The following is a 26,947-nucleotide window of genomic DNA, read 5'->3' as shown; positions in this document are numbered from 1 at the left end:
AACGCCGATGCTAAGCTGCTGGCAAAGATCCTGGCCACTAGAATAGAGGATTGTGTGCCTGGGGTCATTCATGAGGACCAGACGGGGTTTGTGAAGGGAAGGCAGTTGAATACGAACGTGCGAAGGCTCCTCAACGTCATTATGATGCCGGCTGTGGAAGGGGAGGCGGAGATAGTGGTGGCATTAGATGGGGAGAAGGGCTTCGATAGGGTTGAGTGGGAGTATTTGTGGGAGGTGTTGGAGAGGTTTGGGGAGGGGTTTATCCGGTGGGTGAGGCTGCTCTACGAGGCCCCGATGGCGAGTGTAGCCACAAATAGGAGGAGGTCGGAGTACTTTCGGCTGTACCGGGGGACGAGGCAGGGGTGCCCCCTGTCCCCCTTGCTCTTCGCGTTGGCAATTGAGCCCCTGGCCATGGCATTGAGGGAGTCAGGGAACTGGAGGGGCCTGGTGTGGGGTGGGGAGGAGCATCGAGTGTCGCTGTATGCGGACGACCTGTTGCTGTATGTGGCGGACCCGGTGGGGGGGATGCCGGAGGTGATGAGGATTCTTAGGGAATTCGGGGGTTTCTCGGGGTATAAGTTGAACCTGGGCAAGAGTGAGTTGTTTGTGGTACATCCGGGGGATCAAGAGGAGGGGATTGGTAGGCTCCCATTGAAGCAGGCAGGGAAGAGCTTCAGGTACCTAGGGGTCCAGGTGGCTGGGAGCTGGGGGGCCCTGCACAAGCTCAACCTCACAAGGTTGGTGGAGCAGATGGAGGAGGAGTTTAAGAGGTGGGATATGTTACCGCTGTCACTGGCGGGGAGGTTGCAGTCCGTTAAGATGACGGTGCTCCTGAGGTTTTTGTTCCTGTTCCAGTGCCTCCCCATCCTTATCCCAAAGGCCTTTTTTAGGAGGGTCAACAGGAGTATCACGGGATTTGTGTGGGCGCATGGGACTCCGAGGGTTCGAAGAGTGTTCCTGGAACGAGGCAGGGATAGGGGGGGGCTGGCGTTGCCCAATCTCAGTGGGTACTATTGGGCTGCCAACGCAGCGATGGTGCGTAGGTGGGTAATGGACGGGGGAAGGGGCAGCATGGAAGAGGATGGAGGCGGCGTCTTGTGTGGGCACGAGCTTGGAGGCGCTAGTAACGGCGCCGTTGCCGCTCCTTCCAACGAGGTATACCACAAGCCCGGTGGTGGCGGCTACCCTCAAAATTTGGGGGCAATGGAGACGGCACGGGAGAAATGGGGTGCTCGATGGAGGCCCCGATACGGGGGAACCATCGGTTTGTCCCAGGGAGCATTGATGACAGATTTCTGGGCTGGCACAGGGCAGGGGTTAGGAGGTTGAGGGACCTGTTTGTGGAGGGGAGGTTCGCGAGTTTGGGGGAGTTAGAGGGGAAGTTTGGGTTCCCCCGGGGAACATGTTTCGGTACATGCAGGTTAGGGCGTTTGCCAGGCGGTAGATGGAGTGGTTCCCCTTGTTGTCCCCACGGGGGGTACGGGACAGGGTGCTCTCGGGGGTGTGGGTCGGAGGAGGGAGGATTTCGGACAAATACCGGGTAATGCAGGAGGTAGACGAGGCCTCGGTGGAGGAACTGAAGGGTAAATGGGAAGAGGTGCTATTGAGGAGGGGACGTGGGCGGATGCCCTGGAGAGAGTGAATTCCTCCTCTTCCTGTGCGAGGCTTAGCCTCATACAGTTAAGGTGCTGCATAGGCCCCACATGACTGGGTCGAGGATGAGCAGGTTTTTCGGGGGCGAGGACAGGTGTGCTAGGTGCTCGGGGAGTCCAGCGAACCACGCCCACATGTTTTGGGCGTGCCCAGCATTGGGGGAGTTTTGGAAGGGGGTAGCAAGGACGGTGTCGAGGGTGGTGGGATCCAGGGTCAAGCCAGGCTGGGGACTCGCAATTTTTGGGGTTGCAGTGGAGCCGGGAGTGCAGGAGGCGATAGAGGCCGGTGTTCTGTCCTTCGCGTCCCTAGTAGCCCGGCGGAGGATCTTGCTCCAATGGAAGGGTGCGAGGCCCCCAAGCGTGGAGGCCTGGATCTCTGATATGGCGGGGTTCATTAAATTGGAGAGGGTGAAATTTGCCCTGAGGGGATCAGTACAAGGGTTTTTCAGGCGGTGGCAGCCTTTTCTGGACTTCCTGGCGGAAAGGTAGGGAATTAGGCCGACAGCAGCAGCAACCCGGGAGGGAGGCGGGGGGGGGGGGGGGGGGTTGGGATTGGGGGGAGGGAGAACTGTGCACATGGGTTTGTGGAGGGTGATATCTCTTTCTCTTTTGTTGTCTGGGTGCTCTTTTGTTTTTTTTTGTTTTTGTTTTTGTTCTTTCCTTTTGTTTGAAGTTGCTCTTGAAGCTGGGGGGGGGGTACTGTTCATGGGGTGTTACCGCGGGTGGTTGTTAATCGAGTTAAGATGTTTATATTTTGTATTTTGTAAAAATTTCAATAAAAATTATTTTTAAAAAAAGATTACACTGGAAATCAAGGCCTAATAAGAGTGGGGCGCAGAGTTCGGGCAGGACCCAGAGCTGGAATTTGGCATAGTTAGCGCCTTGGATTGTGAGCGTCGCGGTGGTGCGCCCTTGGATCTGGACAGAGTGGGAGCACGAAGCGAGGGAGATAGTTTGCCGCGCGGGGAAAACGGGGAGCGAACAGCGTCTTACCAGATCTGGGTGTACGAAGCTCTCAGTGCTCCCGGAATCGGAAAGGCACGGTGTGCTGTACACGTTAATTTGGACCGTCGCCATCGCGTTTCGCAGATGCTTCGGGCGCGATTGGTCCAGAGTGACTGCGCTGAGTTGGGGGTCGTCGGCGGCTCGATCAGCTGTGTTGGAGTGGCCCCGTGATGACTGCCCTCTGAGTTCGTAGTCGTTGATGTGAGTTTCAGAGTTTGAAGGGGATGGATCCCAAGATGGCCGCCCCCATGAGTCGCACATGGCCGGCCGCATGGAGGAGGATTGCCAAGATGGCCGCCCCCATGAGTCGCACATGTCGGGTGGGGGCGTAGTCAGCATACAGGCTGCAGCATTTCGGGACCTGCAGGCCTGTGAATTCAAGGAACGAGTGCTTTGAGCCGTGGGAGGGTTAGAGGCTGGGGCTTTCTTCGCCAGACACACTCTGGCAGTGTCCTTTTCGCCCACAGCTGCTGCAGGTCGCGTTGCGGGCCGGGCCGGGCAGTGCTGCCGTGAGTGCTGATTCTGGCCGCAAAAGTGGCAGGCTGGGGCAGCATTGTGGCTGGGCTGCCGCACGGCGCAGGCCTGGGGGAGTCGCTGGTCGGGGGCCCATGACGGGGTCGCGGGGAATGAGGTGAGGCTGCGGAAGGAGACCTCCATAGTGGTAGCAAGTTCAACAGTCGCTTCAAGATTTAGGGCCCCCTTTTCCAGCAGTCGCTGGCACACGTAATTTGACCTAAGGCCCGCAACAAAGGCATCGCGTACAGCAAGGTCTCTATGTTCTGCCGCGGTAACCGCCTGGTAATTACAGTCACTAGATAAAGTTTTAAGCTCTCTCAGGAATTCTGCGACGATTCCGTAGGCCGCTGGTGGTGAGTAGTGAACACGTGTCGTGCATAGACTTCATTAACAGGCCTCACATACATTTTGTCGAGTAGCGCTAGGGTTTCAGTATACGACACCGGCACACCCAGCCAGATATCTGCGATATCGTGGCCTCCGTTAGCGTTGGAGGTAGGGTGCCCTCCGCTAGCGGATCTGCAAACATTTCCCGTAGGTGTGTGGCCAGGGTTGGTGCAAAACATTTGTAGAAGTTCACCGGGAACCTATCGGGTCCAGCACCTTCCCTGCCTGCATGATCGCTCCCAGTCCTATTGGTGCTTCCTGCTCCCCTCGCCTCTTGTCACCCACGACTGGCATGTCCAGTCAATTGAAGAACTGTTTCATCCCTGCATCCCCGTCGGTGGGTAGAAGGCCTCAGATGCTTAGTTGACCTTTTTTGGTTCGGATGCAAGTCTGCCTCTATTGTCCTTCACCTGTACTATCTCTGTTGTGGTTTCTCAGCTGGTGAGCCAGTAGGCGGCCAGCCTTCTCGCCGTCATCATAGAAGGTCCCCTGTATCTGGTCCAGTTGGTGCAATGCTTTCCTGGTGGACAGCAGGTTAAAGTAGCAGGGGCTGGTTTAGCACACTGGGCTAAATAGCTGGCTTTAAAAGCACACCAAGGCAGGCCAGCAGCACGGTTCGATTCCCGTACCAGCCTCCCCGAACAGGCGCCGGAATGTGGCGACTAGGGGCTTTTCACAGTAACTTCATTGAAGCCTACTCGTGACAATAAGCGATTTTCATTTCTAGTCCATTTGTAGCGTTTTCTTCTCCTCTAAGGGTCCACAGCACCAGGAAACCCGCTGGTGGGGGGTCTCACTGGGAAACCCGTGGGCGAGGGTGTCACCGAGAAATCCGCGGGCGGGGGGGGGGGGTCCCACAACACCGGGAAATCCGCAGGCGGGGGGGGGGGCCCACAACACTGGGAAATCCACGGGCGGGGGGGGGTGTCCCACAACACTGGGAAATCCACGGGCGGCGCGGGGGGGGGGGGGGGGGGGGGGGTGTCCCACAACACCGGGAAATCCGCAGGCCAGGGGGTCCCACAACACCGGGAAATCCGCAGGCGGGGGGGGTCCCACAACACCGGGAAATCCGCAGGCGGGGGTCCCGTCGGGAAACCCACGGACAGAGGTCCCACACCACTGAGAAACCCCTGGGCGAGGGTCCCACACCACTGAGAAACGCCTGGGCGAGGGTCCCACACCACTGAGAAACCCCTGGGCGAGGGTCCCACACCACTGAGAAACGCCTGGGCGAGGGTCCCACACCACTGAGAAACCCCTGGGCAGGGGTCCCACACCACTCAGAAACGCCTGGGCGAGGGTCCCACACCACTGAGAAACCCCTGGGCGAGGGTCCCACACCACTGAGAAACGCCTGGGCGAGGGTCCCACACCACTGAGAAACCCCTGGGCGAGGGTCCCACACCACTGAGAAACGCCTGGGCGAGGGTCCCACACCACTGAGAAACCCCTGGGCAGGGGTCCCACACCACTCAGAAACGCCTGGGCGAGGGTCCCACACCACTGAGAAACCCCTGGGCGAGGGTCCCACACCACTGAGAAACCCCTGGGCGAGGGTCCCACACCACTGAGAAACGCCTGGGCGAGGGTCCCACACCACTGAGAAACCCCTGGGCGAGGGTCCCACACCACTGAGAAACCCCTGGGCGAGGGTCCCACACCACTGAGAAACCCCTGGGCGAGGGTCCGCTGCCAACAAGAAAAGTGAATTGTGACAGCCAGAGAAATCCAGCCATTGTCACGAGAAACATAGAACACAGCTGCCCAGGGCAATTAAAATGCCCCACAACCTGCTCCCATTCCAGTATTTCCATGTTATTCCTTCTCCATTCTGTCAGACACCTTCTCCTGAAGTTGTGATGCAGCCTGTGTGTGATTCTGTTTCAGGCCCGAAATCGTATTGAGGCTTTCTTCAAGAAACAGAGTGTTGCATTGGAAGAAATGAAAGACAACACGCCCACCTTTTATTACATCGCAAATTCTCTGAACACAGTCCGATTGGATCATTGCCGGCCAGGGTTTGGAAAAAATAAGTTAACACACTTAGATTGTTCTGAATGCTGCGGTGAGTTCTCAGCTGCTGTTTTTGGAATTAGGGACTGAATCTGTGGCTATTGTGTGCTTTCCATAATGGGGTGTCGAGGAATGCAGGTGGGGTAATCATTTTTAAACAATGTATTTTATTCACAAGTACAACAACACAATTCAATAACAGTACCAAGACCCTCACTATTCACAGTTTATACAATTTCTCCCCATTTTCACCCCCCCCCCCCCACATTCTCTTTCCCCCCACACCCACGACAAACAATACCTCAAACATTGTCATGAACAGTTCCCGCTGTGTGATCCCCCAACTCAAACTTGATCTTTTCCAGCCGAAGGCACCACTCCCACTGCATCACTCACCCAGCCTGGCACCACCCCCACAGCATCACCCACCCAGCCAGGCCGTCACCCCCACAGTATCACCCACCCAGCCAGGACGTCACCCCCACAGCATCACCCACCCAGCCAGGCACCACCCCCACAGCATCACCCACCCAGCCAGGCACCACCCCCACAGCATCACCCACCCAGCCAGGCCGTCACCCCCACAGCATCACCCACCCAGCCAGGCCGTCACCCCCACAGCATCACCCACCCACCCAGCCAGGCTGCTACCCCCACAGCATCACCCACCCAGCCAGGCTGTCACCCCCACAGCATCACCCACCCAGCCAGGCTGCTACCCCCACAGCATCACCCACCCAGCCAGGCACCACCCCCACAGCATCACCCACCCAGCCAGGCCGTCACCCCCACAGCATCACCCACCCAGCCAGGCACCACCCCCACAGCATCACCCACCCAGCCAGGCCGTCACCCCCACAGCATCACCCACCCAGCCAGATGCCACCCCCCGGCGGTGTTACCAATCGCCAATCCAACAATATATTTCGCCGGGCAATTAGAGAGGCGAAGACCACGACATCGGTCCCCTTCCCCTCCATCAGCTCCGGCATTTCCGGCACCTCAAATATCGCAACCATTGCGTCCGTCCTGACCTGTACCCCCACAATCCTCGATAAAATCCCGAACACTGCCTCCAAGTATCCCTCCAATTTACAGCCCCAGAACATGTGCACGTGCCTCGCTGGCTCTCGCTCACACTGCTCACACTCATCTGCCAACCTCTGGAAGAAACCATTCATCCTCGCCCTGGTCATATGCACCCCGTGCACCATCTTGAATTGAATCAAATTCATCCTCATGCCCAAGAAGGTTGAATTTACCCTACACATGGCCTCACTTCACACTCCCCATCCTATCTCCCCCCCCACCCACCCCCACTCCTTCCATTTATTCTTGATCCTCACCACCTGCGCTCCCCCAGCCAGCCATATATATTCCCAATCCTTCCGCCGCGCGCCCCCCCCCCACCCGCCCTCCACGTCTGGGATCAGCAACCCCTCCAGCAGGATATACTCCGGCAGCTTGGGAAAACCTCTCCATTCCTTCTGCGCAAAATCCCTCGCTTGCATACACCTTAATTCACTTACCTTCGGAAACTCCACCCTCTCCCGCAACTCTTCCAGACTTGAGAACGATTCTTCCACGTACAAATTCTTCGCCCTCACCAACCCCACCTCCCTCCACTTCCTGTACTGTCATCCGTCTCCCCCCCCCCCCCCCCCCCCGGCTTAAACCCATGGTTCCTACACAGCGGTGTCAGCACCAACATCCCCTCCATCCGAAGGTGTCTCCTCAACTGATTCCACACCGAGATCATCAATGTACCACTGGGCGGAAGCAACGGTGTCACCATGGCCCTCAGGCTGGACCCCCTACAGAAATCCTCCTCTATCCTAACCCACTCTAACCTTCCCCCTCCCACCACCGTCTCACTTTCTCCACGTTCGCCGCCCAGAAGCAATGTGGCAGGTTTTGGAGCACCAGCCCCACTTCCTGCCTCTGTAACAGAGCCCTCTTTAACCTTGGTACTGACCCCCACCCGGAGATCACTGCCTCCAATTTCCGTAAAAGAACCTTAGCGATGATGATCGGGAAGGTCTGGAATCAGTCCAGCACCCCCTCCGCCACCAGCCCCGCCAGCATCCTCAAAACGTATTTTGTGTACCTCCCACAGGCCAGTGATATGTAGATTCTGCCTCCTTGACCTATTCTCCTGCTTCTCTACCTTTGCCCTCAGCGACTTGCAACGGTCCCCTAGGAGCCCCACCTCCAATGACACCATCCAATCACTATGATCGGAGACCACTTTCTCCATTTCCCAGATCTGCGACCGCTATGCCTCCAGACACTTCACGACTCTCTCCATCAATCCTCTTACTGCTTCCTCAATGGCCTTCGATCTGTCCTCCTGCCTTTGCTGGTGGACCTCCTGTCTGATAAACGCCATCCGCTGCTCCATCTGGGGCGTTCCCACTTGTGACGACCCTTCCCCCTCCGCCATCTTCACAATTGTTGCTGCACCGTAGGTCTCCTCCAATTCCTTGGCCAGGTCCTTCACTGTTTTTTGCTGGGTCTGCCACTCACGGGGAGACTTCTCCTTCACACCTTCTGCTACACTTTCCTGCCGGAGCTACCCCAATTTTGGATAAAAAAGCTCAAACCAACTCCTTTGAGCCGGAGCTGCCCTGTGCGACCACTCACTCCATGGCCGCCACCGGAAGTCCGCATGTGGGGCAACTATCGTCGCAGTTATTAGTGGCCTATATAAAATCCCAAACCTAATTTGACCTTTTATGTTCTTTCCTACAATCCCACCTTTAAAAATCTATTGGTCATTATTGCTGACAATAAATTAAAAGATAACCTTGGTATATCTTCCTTAACTTGGTGTTTCTTTTTACTCTTTCGGTTTCTCTATTTTTCTATGTTCTCCTTTTCTTCTCTCTGTTTGTTAATACGGGTGGTTGGGGTAGGGGTTGGTGATCTGACCAAGGGCCACGATTGGCAGAATATGGTCTTTATGAGGTGCTGGTTGATGATCTACGGCCACTTTTTGCATTGATGGGTGCAGGATGCAGATTGGGGAGTTAACACTTATTGTACTGGAGGAGATAGTGACAGCGATGACAGATCGGAACATGCACACTGGTGTGCCCTGCCTATCCCAGTAGCATCATTCCTAACACCATCTACCGGGAACAATGGGGACTGAAAGTTAGGCAATGTCAATCTCAGCAATTGAAATCTAATATCCACGTGTGGTATTCAGGAGTGACAGAAAGAGTATGATGTGACCTTCCTGTAAAAATAGGAAATGATTTGTTATATATAAACATTTAATACATTGTTGGAAAATAGTGATCTCTGCACTTCCAGATCTTGGTTCTTCTGCATATTTAAGGATCTTACCATTTAGGCTATATGTCCTTTCCTTGTTCTTGTTCCTGAATATCACTACATTGCATTCAACTTCATTTGCCACCTATTCACCCAGCCCCCTGGCAGGCATTCACAGTTACCGCATCAACAAAGAAATACTCAATGCAATGCACAAGAATGTGAATTTTAAAACAGTCAAACAGCAAATGAATTTTGTTGGGTATTTTCTTGGGGATGCTCCCGTTCCATCCTGTAACTGGTGGATATTCCGCAGAAACTGGCCATCTGCAGAATGTCAGGCAAAGTACAGCCGGTCCCCACATTTGTTATCTTCTGACTCTGTGTAAACTACCTCAGCATGAGCCCAAATTTGCTAAATTCCAGATGGGATACCTCCAAATTGTTATGCGAGGAGGAATAAACTAGAGGGGGTCTTTTTATTCAATCACCTCGGTTGGTTGTAACAAATTTACTTCAAAAGGATCCCTTCCCATGCGGTTATTTTTCCAGTCCCAATTTATGTTTTAAGAGGAGCCAGGCTTTCTTGAGTTTTTAAAAATTAATTTACAGGATGTGGGCTTCGCTGGTTTCATAGAATGTACAGTGCAGGAGGAGGCCATTCGGCCCATCGAGTCTGCACCGACTCTTGGAAAGAGCACCCTACCCAAGGTCAACACCTCCACCCTATCCCCATAACCCAGTAACCCCACCCAACACTAAGGGCAATTTTGGACACGAAGGGTAATTTATCATGGCCAATCCACCTAACCTGCACATGTTTGGACTGTGGGAGGAAACCGGAGCACCCGGAGGAAACCCACGCAAACACGGGGAGGATGTGCAGACTCCGCACAGACAGTGACCCAAGCCGGAATCGAACCTGGAGCTGTGAAGCATTTGTGCTATCCACAATGCTACCGTGCTGCCAACATTTATTGCCCATCCCTAGTTGCCCTTCAGAAGTTGGTAGTGAGCTGCCTTCTTGAACCGCTGCAGTCCCCGAGGTGTAGTACACCCACAGTGCTGTCATTGTGTGTTTTCGTAGTGGTTGAATACAACTGAGTGGCTTGGCTAGGCCATTTCAGAGTCAATCACATTGCTGTGAGTCTGGAGTCACATATAGGCCAAACCAGGTAAGGACGGCAGATTTCCTTCCTTAAAGGAGATTAGTGAACCAGATGGGTTTTTATGACAATCAACAATGGTTCCATGGTCACCATAAGACTTTTAATTCCAGATATTTAGTTGAGTTTCAATTCCACCACTTACCGGGGTGGGATTCGAATCCAGGTCCCCAGATCATTATCCTGCGTTTCTGCATTACTAGTCCAACGACAATACCACTATACCACACCTCCTCATTAAAGATATAATTTGTTTATTAGCTATTAAACGTAAGAAAACTAATAAACAACACATGCACATACATTCACACAGATTAGTAATGAGTACAAAAAAATATAAATCAGTCTTTAACTTGTTCTGTTAGGAATTGGTGAAATGTTACAGCTGTTTGAGACTTCCCACAGCACTGACTTTAGCCGTTGAATAGTTGGTTTTGAGATTGCAGGGTTCTGCAGTTTTGCTGAGAGAGTTGTCTTGCTGTCATTTCAGCTGCGGCTTTGCAGATTTGGCTTGTTTTCAATCAGAGAGAGTGAAACTTTTATTTTTTTACCTGCCAGAGCAGCCGTAACTGCTGTTGCCTTTTCTTGCTTCTATGTCACACCCAGCACTAGTCCACACACCAAGAGCTGAACCCAAGGGTGGACGGAGGTCCTGCCCACTGCCAATCAATGCTGATGTGAGTGCGATCACTCACCATCCTTAAAGTTCTATCCCAACTTTTGCAGCTGGCTTTTTAATACCAGATCCTTGGGAAGGGAAAATGTACAAATCAGAGCTGGGGCATAAGTTACAGGATATAATTCCTGCTGAGATGTCCGAGATGATAATCAGCTTCCATTGTCACCACAGGAGATGGCAATCCATGTTTGCATGGCTTCTTCCTTTTGCATGTCTGTCTGAGAAAGAGTGTGACATTCCACTGACTCTTAGCATCACCCACACAAGACCCTCTCAGACGGTCACTTAATTTTACATTCTCAGAATTTATATCCTCAGCCCTCTTTGGCTCTAACATATATTTTATTAGAGTTTTATCATATTTCACATCATGCAACAAATGTGCAAAACATAAACAGGTACAGTACAGAACAAATATTTTTGTAAACGTAAGAACAGAGAAAGAAAGGTTAATCACAGAACTATAGTCCATAAGGATCAATCAGAGAGGCTGGGGGGGGGGGGGGGGGGGCGAAGAAGATAGAGCCATACAAACATAAAATGGCATAAGGAGATGCACAACTTTATGTACAGCAAAATCAAGACTTACAACATGACTGACAGAAAACCTTGCAGGAGCAGATCAGACTGGGTGGTGTCATGAGAATGTCACTTTAAGGAATGTTTAGCTGCTCATATTACTGCAGTGATGTCAGAGTGTGGGTGGAGCTGAGCTCTGGCTCAGCTTTTTAGTTTCACTTTGAGAAAAGCTTGGGTGTGTCTGTTCCGTTTTGGTTTCATTTTCAGTGTTGGAGCTGAAGCCAGACAAAGCAGCTGTACTGCTGATCTCTCTGCCATGAAAACGTAGAACATAGAACATTACAGCGCAGTACAGGCCCTTCGGCCCTCGATGTTGCGCTGACCTGTGAAACCCCTCTAAAGCCCATCTACACTATTCCCTTATCATCCATATGCCTATCCAATGACCATTTGAATGCCCTTAATGTTGGTGAGTCCAATACTGTTGCCGGCAGGGCATTCCACGCCCTTACTACTCTCTGAGTAAAGAACCTACCTCTGACATCTGTCCTATATCTATCTCCCCTCAATTTAAATAATATTTATCTCCCCTTGTGCTAGACATCACCATCCGAAGAAAAAGGCTCTCACTCTCCACCCTATCTAATCCTCTGATCATCTTGTATGCCTCAAATAAGTCACCTCTTAACCTTCTTCTCTCTAACGAAAACAGCCTCAAGTCCCTCAGCCTTCCCTCATAAGATCTTCCCTCCATACCAGGCAACATCCTGGTAAATCTCCTCTGCACCCTTTCCAATGCTTCCACATCCTTCCTATAATGCAGCAACCAGAATTGCACGCAATACTCCAAATGCGGCCGCACCAGAGTTTTGTACAGCTGCAACATGACCTCATGGCTCCGAAACTCAATCCCTCCACCAATAAACCTTCTTATCAACCTGGATGGCAACTTTCAGGGATCTATGTACATGGACACCGAGATCTCTCTGCACATCCACACTACCAAGAATCTTACCATTAGCCCAGTACTCTGTCTTCCTGTTATTCCTTCCAAAATGAATCACCTCACACTTTTCTGCATTAAACTCCATTTGCCACCTCTCAGCCCAGCTCTGCAGCTTATCTATGTCCCTCTGTAACCTGTAACATCCTTTCGCACTGTCCACAACTCCACCGACTTTAGTGTCATATGCAAATTTACTCACCCATCCTTCTACGCCCTCCTCCAGGTCATTTATAAAAATGACAAACAGCAGTGGCCCCAAAACAGACCCCTGTGGTACACCACTAGTAATTGAACTCCAGGCTGAACATTTCCCATCAACCACCACCCTTTGTCTTCTTCCAGCTAGCCAATTTCTGATCCAAACTGCTAAATCACCCTGAATCCCATGCTCCGTATTTTCTGCAATAGCCTACCATGGGGAACCTTATCAAACGCTTTACTGAAATCCGTATATACCACATCAACTGCTTTACCCTCGTCCACCTGTTTGGTCACCTTCTCAAAGAACTCAATAAGGTTTGTGAGGCACGACCTACCCTTCACAAAGCCGTGTTGACTATCGCTAATCAAATTATTCCTTTCCAGATGATTATAAATCCTATCTCTTATAAACCATTCCAAGACTTTGCCCACAACAGAAGTAAGGCTCACTGGTCTATAGTTACCGGGGTTGTCTCTACTCCCCTTCTTGAACAAGGGGACAACATTTGCTATCCTCCAGTCGTCTGGCACTATTCCTGTAGACAATGATGACATAAAGATCAAAGCCAAAGGCTCAGCAATATCTTCCCTAGCTTCCCAGAGAATCCTAGGATAAATCCCATCCGGCCCAGGGGACTTATCTATTTTCACACTTTCCAGAATTGCTAGCACCTCCTCCTTATGAACCTGAAACCCTTCTAGTCTAGTAGCCTGTATCTCAGTATTCTCCTCGACAACATTGTCTTTTTCCTGTGTGAATACTGACGAAAAATATTCATTTAGCACCTCTCCTATCTCCTCGGACTCCACGCACAACTTCCCACTACTGTCCTTGACTGGCAATCTCTTGATCATTTGGTGAATTCAGAATTATAAATGTTTTCAGTAGTGACTTTAACCTGATGTGCTTCTGTTAAAGATTTTGTTTTTAAGTCGTATGGATGTTAAAAGGACAGCATACAGGGTTACTTAGTGTTGTATTCTTTGGGGGTTGTATTTGAATTAATGGTTGCTAAGATGTTCACTGTATGTTTTAAAAAGGTTAACTTGAGTTCATAGAATAAACATTGTTTTGCTTTAAAAAATACTTTTCCTTTTCTGCTGTACCACACCTGTAGAGTGGGCTGTGTGCTCCCCATACCACAATCTATTAAAAGTTGTGGGTCAGGTGAATTCCATGATACACTTTGGGATTCTCTAAACCCTGGCCCATAACAGCAGAGCTTATATATTTGAGATAGGCATCCTGCACTTTACGGAATGTATCCAACTTAGAACGGAGTGCAGAAGTCTGGAATCCCATAGCAATACAACCCATAACTATTTTATGCCAATTCTGAATCTAAGGATTCGAATCTAGGAGCAGAGGATAGTTTTCCGAGCTGCAAAGGTTCGGATGTTATACAGCGTTTTTTTCACTAACGTCAATAATTCTCCCATCTGGAAAACCCAGAATTGGGAATAAAGGATCAAATTTTAAAGCCTTGGCAAATATCCTCCCAAATTCCTTACCTACTCCAGACTAATAGGATTGAATCTTGACACAGGACCATACACAGTGTATACAATCACCCTCGACTACCAGGCACTTTAAGCACATCTAGATCATACGGTATCATAGAACTTGCTAATTAACTCTTTAGGCTCCGCAGAAGTCAGGTCCCCCTGCCACCACCACCACCGAGGAACAGAATTGTCAAGGCACATTGTTGTCTTATTAACAATAAAGCCTTGTTGCAGATTCTTAAAAAAGGAGTGTCTCAGAATATCAAATTGTTGGCATAGCTGCTCAAAGGATGACCACTGAACATATCTCCCAGTCTATAAATACCTCTATCTCTCCAAATATCAAATCCATGGTCTATCAGACCTGGTGGGAGGTCCAAGTTGCCCTGAATGAGAGAGAGAGCGGAAGTCAGTTTAGATCTCCCTTCTAATTGACAGACCCTCCTCCACTTTCTGTGGGTATTAATAGGATTTTCACACCTCGCAGAGCCCAATCAAAAGTCTCTATAAAACAACAGGACCTATAAAGCATACACTAAATAGCTTGCTTTAATATTGAGTCCGATGGAGGTGGGGTCCTCTCTAACCCAGTCCCTCATCCTAAGATAAGGTTAATTGGTACATTCTGCAATCTCCCCTTTCGAACCTGGAAGCTGCAACTTGGGTAACTTCAAACGAGGCTTCTTCTTATTCTGTTAGAATGAGCTGATTACTCCGTTCATCTCTTTTAAGACCTTAGCAGACAATAAGATTGACAACATCTGTAAAGAATACAGCAATGAAGACATTCATTTTGACCAATGCAATCGTACCCAGCCATGATACCGGCAGGGAGGACCAACGTGTCTGGTCTCAACTAATGGACTCAATCAGCTGAGGAAAATTGGCCCCATCCGGTTGCTCAAAGAAAGGGGTAATTACAACATTCAAATAACTAAACCCTGAAGGGGGCACTGGAATGGGAAATTAGCAAATGAGATGTGCTGCAGAAAGGAGGAAAAGATCAAGTCATGGATCACACCAATCAAAGGACTCAATGATGGTGGAAGCAGCAGGAACTGCCAAGGTGGGACCTGGGGTGGTGGTGATGGGAAGGATATTAGGGTTTTGTTGCTGGTTGCAGTACATGTGACTGTGATGTTGGGATTACAATAGAGGCCTTGCTCAAAGAAGGGCAGGGCTAAACATTAAATATTCCGGGATACAGGAGGATACTGGACCATTATCTCAAAGGGAAGAATGTGCAGGGTTACGGGCACAGACACAGCGGACTGAATGGCCTCCTGTGTTATAACCCTTCTCTGTTTTCGATGATAAGTAACATAGCATTTTAAGTGGCGACTTTCTATGGTCTTGGATTGCATGAGTGTGATGGTGACGCTGCCTCTGGGTAAAGCAGTGTTGGAGCGGGAATCCCAAGCAGGCATTAGCCTCTTATTTGCATATGCGTAGCCTGGTCAGGAAAGGACACCCTCATTTATCCTTATCCAATATGGCACGCAGCCTATTCCTGTCCTGCTGAGATTCCTGCCCATCATATTGGGGAATTCAGAGACTTCTTTGTGCCTTTACACGAGTTCCACTTGCCACAATTTCTAGACCAATGTCTACTCAATACACAGTGACTGTTTACGGCTGGACTGTGGAAGGATTCACAATACCCACTAGTCACTGTACAGAGAACACACAAATTCTGACATTACAATTCCAATTCCTGTGTTGTAGGAACTGTCAACTAAATTACTGATGATCTATGCAGACATTACACTGAAAACATGTCCACGTCTACCTTCTGGTGTCAGGTTAATGATTGTAACCAGGTGAATGACTTTGGTACCTATCATCTCAGCTTTGTGGATATGTTAGATGTTGACTGTAAGGATGTCTTGAGAAATTGCTTCTGTTTCAGTTGCCATGTTGTGTATCCTGACAATATGTCTCCATGTTTACTCCCACAGTGGTTTGTGATCACGGAATGTACAGTCCCAACAACGATATGTTCTGTAAACCCTGCACTAGTGTCAAGATTAATTACTATGGAGCAACTGCCTGCTAACCAGAGCCATGTTATTCCAATTTTATATTCATCTCAACAATTAATGCTGCTCTCTTCCAAAAATAATTTCACCTGCTAAGCACAAGTTAACCTCTGATATTATTAGTAAGATTACATTATTGTCTTACAAGGATCTACCTGTTTACATCAACTAAATTTGTGAAATCTATATTGGGAACAATTGCTGTAAGATCTAGCTTTGTGAAAATTTGTGACTGCTTCTGCTGTCCTAATTAGATTGACGTTATTTATCTCCAGTTGGTAATCGTTAAATATCATACAAATCCCAGTTTGCTGACGTCTCTAATATTCAGCAGTAATGTGGTAATAATGTGGATCATTGTTATGTATAATCAAACTCTCGATTATTGAACTATCCATGAATTATCAGAAAGTGTTAAAGCTTCTTTAAAAATGCGACTAAAACCAAGCACCAGCTTCTTTAAGTTTGCATTTATCAATTAGTTGTTTAACGAGAAGATCAGTCATATATGTCAGTGATTGTTTAATCTCAAGGCAATCAATCATCGGGTTTGTTAAAACAGTGCACATTGAGCTGCTGCTAGGCACAGTGACTGCGTGTGAGTCACTAGGTTCACTAAACAGTCAAGGCTGCACAATCCTATCAAAAAACAAACAGGTGGGGAAAACTCAATTTAACTAACTTATGGTGCAGGCTGAACTTTCGTTAATGTTTTATCATGGTTTGCAGTTTTAAGTCATTGTAAACACAGGTACACAGTGCCATAAACTGTACCACCAAACAACTTTTATTTATATTTTTACAATAAATGTCAGACACTCTGCAAACAGGTGTGGAGATTGAGTGTGGAGCATCCTCCACAATTAGCAGAGACGGTTGCTACATTTGACTAGAAGTTATGGGCAGAGCAGTTTGTGTTAGAGTTCCCATATTGCTGGAACAAGACCGTAGCGAGCACTTTCCCAATACTGACACAGAAGGAAGGAGAGGTTTTAATTCTCTCCGCCTAGCAGAAATAAGGGCGGTAACAATTAAAATTCAGGTGATTGACTTTCTTCCCACTGGAGGTGCCCCAGGAACCCACCTGTCTTGAACCTCACTGACTTGATGCATGAAGAACCCAATGAAGTTGTGAGGGCCAGGTGGAGGGAGCTACAATCCAAATGATTCACTCAGTAAAACTCGACGGCCAGAGGACGGGGCCTTAGAATGGGAAACCTCAAATTATTCCTGTGCAACCAAGAGACACAGAAATTAACAGCTCCATCCCAACCTTACCCTACCCTCTGACAAGACTCGCTTTACTGCTGGCAGAGTGCTGTATCATGGTCTGGTAATTGACCTGGCCTTTCCCTGAATGGATCGTTTGGCCTGTGACCAATTGGTTAAGATCCCCTTTATAATGTGAGCACAATCTAGGAACATTCATTATGACAGTAGCAGGTCCACAGCATTCTGCAAAGAGCCTACCGTCCATGTTCCCATTCCCATTGGTGTCCTTCATTTACACTATAATGATGGCCCTGCCTTGTGCCATGGGAGCTGCAGATTGCTTGCTGTTGAGGTTCCCAGGAGCCATCCTTATATGGACAGAAACAGACAGACTTTCCATCCATTTCCACTTTCACACCAGCAGGGATAATGGTGTTTCCTGCAAAGCAGTTGGGTCCTGCAAGAATGAAACAGTGTTATAATGCCAGAGACAGGCAAGGCTGACTAGTAAATAAAGGTTTAATATAAATCCTGAATCCGGTCCAAATATGGACCAGGAGGAGACCGTATTGCTCCTTGACCTGTGACGCTCAATTAGATCATGGTTGATTGATGCTTCAACTCCATTTACTTGTTTTTGCCCAATTCACCCAACAGAAATGCATGTACCTCAGTCTTGAACGTCTCACTATCCCCAAGCATCCACATCAATAAAGGTGGATTGACTTCCCTCCTCACTATCATTTTAAACTTGCACTCGCTTGTTCTGGACACAGAATTGTTACAGTGCAGGAGGAGGTAATTTGGTTCATCGTGTATGAAGCAGCTCTCCAATCTATCCTTACAACTGAAGCCTCTCATCCCTCAACCATTCTTGTAAACATCTTCTGCTCTCTCTCCAATGTGTTCACATCCTTCCTGCTGTGTGGCAACCAGAACTGTGCACAATATTCCAGCTGAGGTCTAACTAGTGTCTTGTATAAGTTCATAATAACCTTGCTCTTGTGCCGCGATTAATAAAGCCCAGGATTCTATATACTTTATTAACTGTTCTCTCCACTTGTCCTACAATGGTCCATACACATATGCACCCAGGTCCCTCCGCTCCTTATTTTACCCCTTTATATTGTCTTTCCATTTTATTCCTACCAAATGTATCACCTCACACCTCTGCACATTGAACTTCATCTGCCACCCATCGGCCCACTTCACCAACTTGTCCATGTCCCTTTGAAGTTCTACACTGTCATCTTCACAGTTTATCTTTCCAAGTTTGGTATCATCCACAAACTTTGAAATTGTCCCCTGCACCCAAGCTCTAGATTATTAATAAATATCAGGAAAAGTAAATGTCCCAACGCCGACCCTTGCAGAACACCATTTCAAACCTTCCTCCAGCCCAGAAAATATCCATTTGCCATTACTCTCGGCTTCCTATTATTCAGCCAATTTTGTATCCATATTGCTGCTGTCTTGTTTATTCAGTCAGCTATAACTGTTCCCATCGACTGTTCTGTGGCACTGTACTAGATGCCTTCTGAAAGTCCAAATGCACCACACCAACAGCATTACCTTCATCAACACTTTCTATTCCCTCCCCACAAGATTTCTCTGTGTCTACCCATTTAAATCCTTTGGCCATTGAAACCACCTAAGTTAGAGCCCCCTTTACTCTCGCAACTGAAGGGAATGCAGATGTTTTCACATCCTGTCCTCATAGTTTAACTCTTATGTCCACCTGTAGCAAACTGAACATCTGACACCATTCTCTAATCCACATTATTAATATTTATGGTGACAGGTTGAGGCTCCAGCTCAGAGAGTAAGAGCACTCGCCTCTCTGATATTTCACATGTGCCCAACAGGTTGTTCTGGCCAGTTTTGGAACTGAATACAGGAATGGCTAATAAATAGATTTCTAGCTGTATCATTTAGCAAGGAGAAAACCTGGATGCGCTAGGAAGGGAAAGTGGCCTTTCTATTCAGAGTCTGCTTAACTCCCATCTGCATCTTTTATATTCGCTCCATACCGCTACCATCCTTGAAGCAGCACCTAACGATAAACTGGCAGGGTGTTCCTGGTTACCAGCCTTAGAAAGTCTCTTTGATGTTGCCATCAGTCATTCGAGAGCTGTGTGTTGGGAGCCAGTGTTACCAAAGTGGCAAATGTGCAAACAATGAGCTTTTGAGGGGGAGTTGCACTGCCATTGGGAAACCAGTGTGCCATTGACCCATCACAGGAATGGCTATAGGAGCCTGAACTCTTGTCTTACCCGACCCTAGGTGTTGTAGAGTATAAGCACGGTAACACAGTGGTTAGCACAGTTGCCTCACTGCTCCCGGGACCCAGGTTAAATTCTAGCCTTAGGTGACTGTCTGTGTGGAGTCTGCACGTTCTCGTGTCTGTGTGGGTTTCCTCCGGGTGCTCCGGTTTCCTCCCACAGTCCAAAGATGTGCAGGTTAGGTGGATTAGCCATGCACAATTGCCCTTAGTGTCCAAAAGAATGGCTGGGGTTACGGGGATAGGGTGGAGGTGTGGGCTTGGATAGGGTGCTCTTTCCAAGGGCCGGTGCAGACTTGATGGGCCGAATTGCCTCCTTCTGTAAATTCTATCTATCTAAATCCTCACAACTCCAACTAAACCAGGGGTGATGGCTGAGCTTAGCACTCAGTGCTAGCTGGAATACAGCAGCAAAGCTTTGGAAGGCAGCCAGGAGCACTTTGGAAAAGTGAAGTCCTTCCCATCCTAATGCGCTTTTGACCCTACATTGGTATTGTAAATGGAACTTACCCTGCTTGCATACAGGACAGCACTGGTTGGGTTCATATGATGGGTTGACGCAGTGGACAGGAGCACATTCTGCAGTCAGACAGTATACTTGGTGATTAGCCTCACACCGACACCTCTCACAGGCAGATGGCTACAGAAACAATGTTAAACATCAGAAATTGGTGATCCATCAAGCCAAACTTCCTGGAAATATCATTTCAACAGTATCATAATTTAAAACCTGACAGAGAGGTTGATGGGTCAGTGGGAACAACATATTTCATTGAAGGAGTACTAGTGGGGACTTAATATTGAATTCTCTAAGTTTCCAGCATCTTAATGTTCGCTATCCAAGTTATCAGAACAATATCAAATATAGCACCAGCCAGGATCTCGTGCACAAGTATCACAGAATTGTTCTGGTACAGAAGGAGGCCACTCGGCCCATCGTATCTGCCCAGTTCTCCAAATAAGCATCATCACTTGCTGCCATTTTCCTGTCTTTTCCCTGTTCCCCTGCACATTGTTTCTATTCAAATAACCATCCAATGCCCTCTTGAATTGAAACTGCCTCCCCCACATTTCCAGGCCATGCATTCCAGACCCCAACCACTCGCTGTGTGAAAAAGGTTTCCCTCACATTTATTTCCTTTGCAAATCACTTTCCCTCTCGTTCCCGATCCTTTTTCGAGCAGGAACAGTTTCTCCCTGTCTATTTTGACCAGCCCACTCAGGATTTTGAACATGTCTATTAAATCTCCTTTTAGCTTACTTCTCTCCAAGGACCTCTCCAATCTATCCTCATAACTTGAAGTTTCTCATCCCTGGAACTATCCTTGTAAACCTCTTCTGCTCTCTCTCCAATGGGTTCACATCCTATAGTGTGGAGCCCAGAACTGTGCACAATATTCCAACCGAGGTTGAATGAGTGCCTTCTACAAGTTCAGCACAACCTCCCCAGTCTTGTCCTCTGCCCTATTAATAAAGTCCAGAACACTCTGCTTTATTAACTGCTCCCCCCCCCCCCCCCACCCGCCTGCCTGCCACCTTCAATGATTCGGGCACATATATACCAGTAAGAAATAATCGTTCAACAGATTGAATTGGTATAAATTTACCAATAGCAGGCAATGATTGTTAAGTTGTGCATCAATTGGTAACAAAGACCCACTGACTTATTTTAGACTGCAGGGGGTAACTGTGGAGAGAGCATAATCTGTTCAATTCACAAAGTTACTATTTAAAGGCAGCAGGTGGTAGTGTTGGTGTGATAAGTCTGCAGGAGAGACAGATCTGTCCCTCCTAAACCTTTACACTTTGGTAACATGCACATTTATACATCACATTGAAAAAAATATTACAAAAAGGTGTAAATCAACTTTGCTCAGACAGACACAATAAGAGTTCAATCAGTCTGATCTGTACCTGGAACCCGTTTATCAGCCTTTACTCCCTTTGTATATTTAACGACAAAAAAAATCTAGTGATCTCAGTCATGATGCACAACTTGTCTCCACAACTTCCACAGGAGTAAATTGCAGAATAGGATTAGATGGTTTCCTAACCACACTCTCACACAGTACATTCCAGATCCTAATCCTAACCACACTCTCACACAGTACATTCCAGACCCTAACCACACTCTCAGTACATTCCAGACCCTAACCACACTCTCACACAGTACATTCCAGACCCTAACCACACTCTCAGTACATTCCAGACCCTAACCACACTCTCAGTACATTCCAGACCCTAACCACACTCTCACACAGTACATTCCAGACCCTAACCACACTCTCAGTACATTCCAGACCCTAACCACACTCTCACACAGTACATTCCAGACCCTAACCACACTCTCACACAGTACATTCCAGATCCGAACCACACTCTCACACAGTACATTCCAGACCCTAACCACACTCTCACACAGTACATTCCAGATCCGAACCACACTCTCACACAGTACATTCCAGACCCTAACCACACTCTCACACAGTACATTCCAGACCCTAACCACACTCTCACACTGTACATTCCAGACCCTAACCACACTCTCAGTACATTCCAGACCCTAACCACACTCTCACACAGTACATTCCAGATCCTAATCCTAACCACACTCTCACACAGTACATTCCAGACCCTAACCACACTCTCACACTGCACATTCCAGACCCTAACCACACTCTCAGTACATTCCAGACCCTAACCACACTCTCACACAGTACATTCCAGATCCTAATCCTAACCACACTCTCACACAGTACATTCCAGATCCTAATCCTAACCACACTCTCACACAGTACATTCCAGATCCTAACCACACTCTCACACAGTACATTCCAGATCCTAACCACACTCTCACACAGTACATTCCAGACCCTAACCACACTCTCAGTACATTCCAGACCCTAACCACACTCTCAGTACATTCCAGACCCTAACCACACTCTCACACAGTACATTCCAGACCCTAACCACACTCTCACACAGTACATTCCAGACCCTAACCACACTCACACACAGTACATTCCAGACCCTAACCACACTCTCACACAGTACATTCCAGACCCTCACCACACTCTCACACAGTACATTCCAGACCCTAACCACACTCTCAGTACATTCCAGACCCTAATCACACTCTCACACAGTACATTCCAGACCCTAACCACACTCTCACACAGTACATTCCAGACCCTAACCACACTCTCAGTACATTCCAGACCCTAACCACACTCTCACACAGTACATCCCAGACCCTAACCACACTCTCACACAGTACATCCCAGACCCTAACCACACTCTCACACAGTACATTCCAGACCCTAACCACACTCTCACACAGTACATTCCAGACCCTAACCACACTCTCACACAGTACATTCCAGACCCTAACCACACTCTCACACAGTACATTCCAGACCCTAACCACACTCTCACACACTACATTCCAGACCCTAACCACACTCTCACACAGTACATTCCAGACCCTAACCACACTCTCACACAGTACATCCCGGACCCTAACCACACTCACACACAGTACATTCCAGACCCTAACCACACTCTCACACAGTACATTCCAGACCCTAACCACACTCTCACACAGTACATCCCAGACCCTAACCACACTCTCACACAGTACATCCCAGACCCTAACCACACTCTCACACAGTACATTCCAGACCCTAACCACACTCTCACACAGTACATCCCAGACCCTAACCACACTCTCACACAGTACATTCCAGACCCTAACCACACTCTCACACAGTACATTCCAGACCCTAACCACACTCTCACACAGTACATTCTAGACCCTAACCACACTCTCACACAGTACATCCCGGACCCTAACCACACTCACACACAGTACATTCCAGACCCTAACCACACTCTCACACAGTACATCCCAGACCCTAACCACACTCTCACACAGTACATTCCAGATCCTAACCACTCTCACACAGTACATTCCAGATCCTAACCACACTCTCACACAGTACATTCCAGACCCTAACCACACTCTCACACAGTACATTCCAGATCCTAACCACACTCTCACACAGTACATTCCAGACCCTAACCACACTCTCACACAGTACATTCCAGACCCTAACCACACTCTCACACAGTACATTCCAGACCCTAACCACACTCTCAGTACATCCCAGACCCTAACCACACTCTCACACAGTACATTCCAGACCCTAACCACACTCTCAGTACATTCCAGACCCTAACCACACTCTCACACAGTACATTCCAGATCCTAATCCTAACCACACTCTCACACAGTACATTCCAGATCCTAACCACACTCTCACACAGTACATTCCAGACCCTAACCACACTCTCACACAGTACATTCCAGACCCTAACCACACTCTCACACAGTACATTCCAGACCCTAACCACACTCTCACACAGTACATTCCAGACCCTAACCACACTCTCACACAGTACATTCCAGACCCTAACCACACTCTCACACAGTACATTCCAGACCCTAACCACACTCTCACACAGTACATTCCAGACCCTAACCACACTCTCACACAGTACATTCCAGACCCTAACCACACTCTCACACAGTACATTCCAGACCCTAACCACACTCTCACACTGTACATTCCAGACCCTAACCACACTCTCACACTGTACATTCCAGATCCTAACCACATTCTCAGTACATTCCAGACCCTAACCACACTCTCACACAGTACATTCCAGACCCTAACCACACTCTCAGTACATTCCAGACCCTAACCACACTCTCACACTGTACATTCCAGATCCTAACCACACTCTCAGTACATTCCAGACCCTAACCACACTCTCACACTGTACATTCCAGATCCTAACCACACTCTCACACAGTACATCCCAGACCCTAACCGCACTCTCACACAGTACATCCCAGACCCTAACCACACTCTCACACAGTACATTCCAGACCCTAACCACACTCTCACACAGTACATCCCAGACCCTAACCACACTCTCACACAGTAGATTCCAGACCCTAAACACACTCTCAGTACATTCCAGACCCTAACCACACTCTCACACAGTACATTCCAGACCCTAACCACACTCTCACACAGTACATTCCAGATCCTAACCACACTCTTGGACAGTGCATTGCAGATCCTAACATTCACCGTTTTAAATGGTTTATCATCATTTTGTCGTTGGTTCTTTTGCGAAACACCTTAATTTTTTGTCCTGTAGTTCAGCCCTTTCCCACCAATGGGAAATTTATTTCAATCTGCTCTGTCTTGACCTTTCATGATATTGAACACCTCTCAATCTCTCTATCTTCGTTTCAAAAGGAGAACATTATCTTCACATTTGCACTGGATCTATTTTGGTTCTAAAATGTGCTTCCTGATATCACTCCTCTAAATCCAATTTAGGATGATGGTCCCTTTCTGATACCTGCACCAGGCAATTTCTCTCTTTATAACCCACGGAATATGTTTAAAGCTGCTGATTTCAGGGAAATTTGCAACTGCAGGAAAACAGGATATGCGTAAAAAACCGTGCTGGTCCTCTAAACAAAAATCACAGAAAACAATTGAGAGCAGAAACGGGATCAAAGAAACAAAGTTACCCAGAACTCCTGGAAGAGCCGGTACATCTTGCCGCCATATTGACACGAATTGCGGAATTGGGCACAGCGCGGGCAGCAGGAATGGTAATTGAGGCGGGTACACCGGGGCGGGATTCGGGGGCACTGCGGCTTATGGCAGACAGGACCAAGTTCAGTGCAGACACAGGGACACGCTGCTGCCGTGGGGTAAAACGTCTCGCCCACATCAAACACAAACCCATTGTCATCAATGCAGCCTCTCCCTCGGTAATCTGGCAGCATGTAGTCAGAATCACCTTTAGAAAGGATTTCATTGGCACTGGCCGCTTTGGACCTTTCCAGATGTTTCAGCGTCAGGAACAACAACACGAGCCGGGAAACATTTCTTAAAAGTGCCATCAGCGAGGAACAATGTCAAAGTTTTTTTTTGTGTTGTTCTCAGCAAAGGGACAAAGATGATGAAATGCTGCGAATCTGCCGGCCAGTTATAAACATTCAGACTGAGTGACGTATTGGACAAACCTGCAGGTATCTGGCAGCAATCAGTCAGCCAAAATGCCCATCTGATTGAGAAATGCCTCCTGCTAAGTTTCATCAGCAGAGACAGCCTGAGGCTGCCAATGCAGAAAGCAGAAATAGACCCAAACAGATGCCACCTCTCTTGTTTGGCACCAGCTGCTGTCTTTGGGCCAGACATTAGCGAGGTCCTGTGTGGGGCTTCGGCCTGTTACAGTTAGTCACAATATTACATTTCAGCCGGTAAAACACAATCAGATTCATTCCGACAGCAGCCTTCGCTGAAGGACAGTCTCACATGTCACAGAGCAAAGAGATAGAAAAATGAGCAACAAACAAGATAGAAGAGGAACAAACAATTGAGGCTGGATGGTGAGGGGGGAGGGTAGGGGGGACGGGGCGGGTAGGGGGGCAGGGAGGGGGGATGGGGGGGGAGGGGAGGGGGGAGGGTGGGGGGAGGGGGGAGGGTAGGGGGAAGGGAGGTGGGATGGGGGGATGCGGAGGGTAGGGGGGATGGGGAGGGTAGGGGGCAGGGAGGGGGAGGGTAGGGGGCAGGGAGGGGGAGGGTAGGGGGCAGGGAGGGGGAGAGGGGGCAGGGAGGGGGAGGGTAGGGGGCAGGGAGGGGGAGGGTAGGGGGCAGGGAGGGGGAGGGGGCAGGGAGGGGGAGGGGAGGGGGCAGGGAGGGGGAGGGGAGGGGGCAGGGAGGGGGAGGGGAGGGGGCAGGGAGGGGGAGGGGAGGGGGCAGGGAGGGGGAGGGGAGGGGGCAGGGAGGGGGAGGGGGAGGGGGGGGGCAGGGAGGGGGAGGGTAGGGGCAGGGAGGGGGAGGGTAGGGGCAGGGAGGGGGAGGGTAGGGGCGGGGAGGGGGAGGGTAGGGGCGGGGAGGGGGGATGGGACGGGGAGGGGGATGGGACGGGTAGGGGGGATGGGACGGGGAGGGGGGATGGGGCGGGTAGGGGGGATGGGGCGGGTAGGGGGGATGGGGCGGGTAGGGGGGATGGGGCGGGTAGGGGGGATGGGGCGGGTAGGGGGGGTGGGGCGGGGAGGGGGGATGGGGCGGGTAGAGGGGCAGGGAGGAGGGATGGGGCAGGTAGGGGGGGCGGGTAGGGGGGCAGGGAGGGGGGATGGGGCGGGTAGGGGGGCAGGGAGGGGGGATAGGGGGGATGGGGCGGGTAGGGGGCAGGGAGGGGGCATGGGGAGGGTAGGGGGCAGGGAGGGGAGGGGGATGGGGAGGGTAGGGGGCGGGGAGGGGGGATGGGGAGGGTAGGGGGCGGGGAGGGGGGATGGGGAGGGTAGGGGGCGGGGAGGGTAGGAGGCAGGGAGGGGGTATGGGGAGGGGAGGGGCAGAGAGGGGAGGGGGCAGGGAGGGGAGGGGGATGG

General features: G+C 49.5%; 2 protein-coding genes across 3 annotated transcripts in view; one reads left to right on the top strand and one right to left on the bottom strand.

Moving 5' to 3' along the window:
• The window catches only part of LOC119954349 (zona pellucida-binding protein 2-like), a 95,796-nt gene extending 79,378 nt beyond the window's left edge, over positions 1-16,418 (top strand). For both annotated transcript variants that reach the window (XM_038779523.1, XM_038779522.1), the window contains 2 exons: positions 5,451-5,628; positions 15,891-16,418. In XM_038779523.1, coding sequence (XP_038635451.1) covers positions 5,451-5,628; positions 15,891-15,988 — 276 coding nt within the window. In that variant the 3' untranslated portion in view covers positions 15,989-16,418. The remainder of the gene's footprint in view (positions 1-5,450; positions 5,629-15,890) is intronic.
• On the bottom strand, positions 10,345-25,494 carry LOC119954350 (von Willebrand factor C domain-containing protein 2-like). Its single transcript, XM_038779524.1, has 4 exons — positions 25,076-25,494; positions 19,975-20,104; positions 17,442-17,640; positions 10,345-10,768 (listed from the first exon to the last, which is right to left on the bottom strand). Exons 1-4 carry the CDS (start codon positions 25,451-25,453, stop codon positions 10,756-10,758), a joined length of 720 nt encoding a protein of 239 aa, XP_038635452.1. The 5' UTR covers positions 25,454-25,494; the 3' UTR covers positions 10,345-10,755.
• Between the last annotated feature and the right edge of the window lie 1,453 nt (positions 25,495-26,947).

The sequence above is a fragment of the Scyliorhinus canicula genome, chromosome 19, assembly GCF_902713615.1.
Source record: "Scyliorhinus canicula chromosome 19, sScyCan1.1, whole genome shotgun sequence".
Taxonomy (NCBI): domain Eukaryota; kingdom Metazoa; phylum Chordata; class Chondrichthyes; order Carcharhiniformes; family Scyliorhinidae; genus Scyliorhinus; species Scyliorhinus canicula.
Note: the sequence above shows the minus strand (reverse complement) of the source record. Positions and strands in the feature narration are given on the sequence as shown.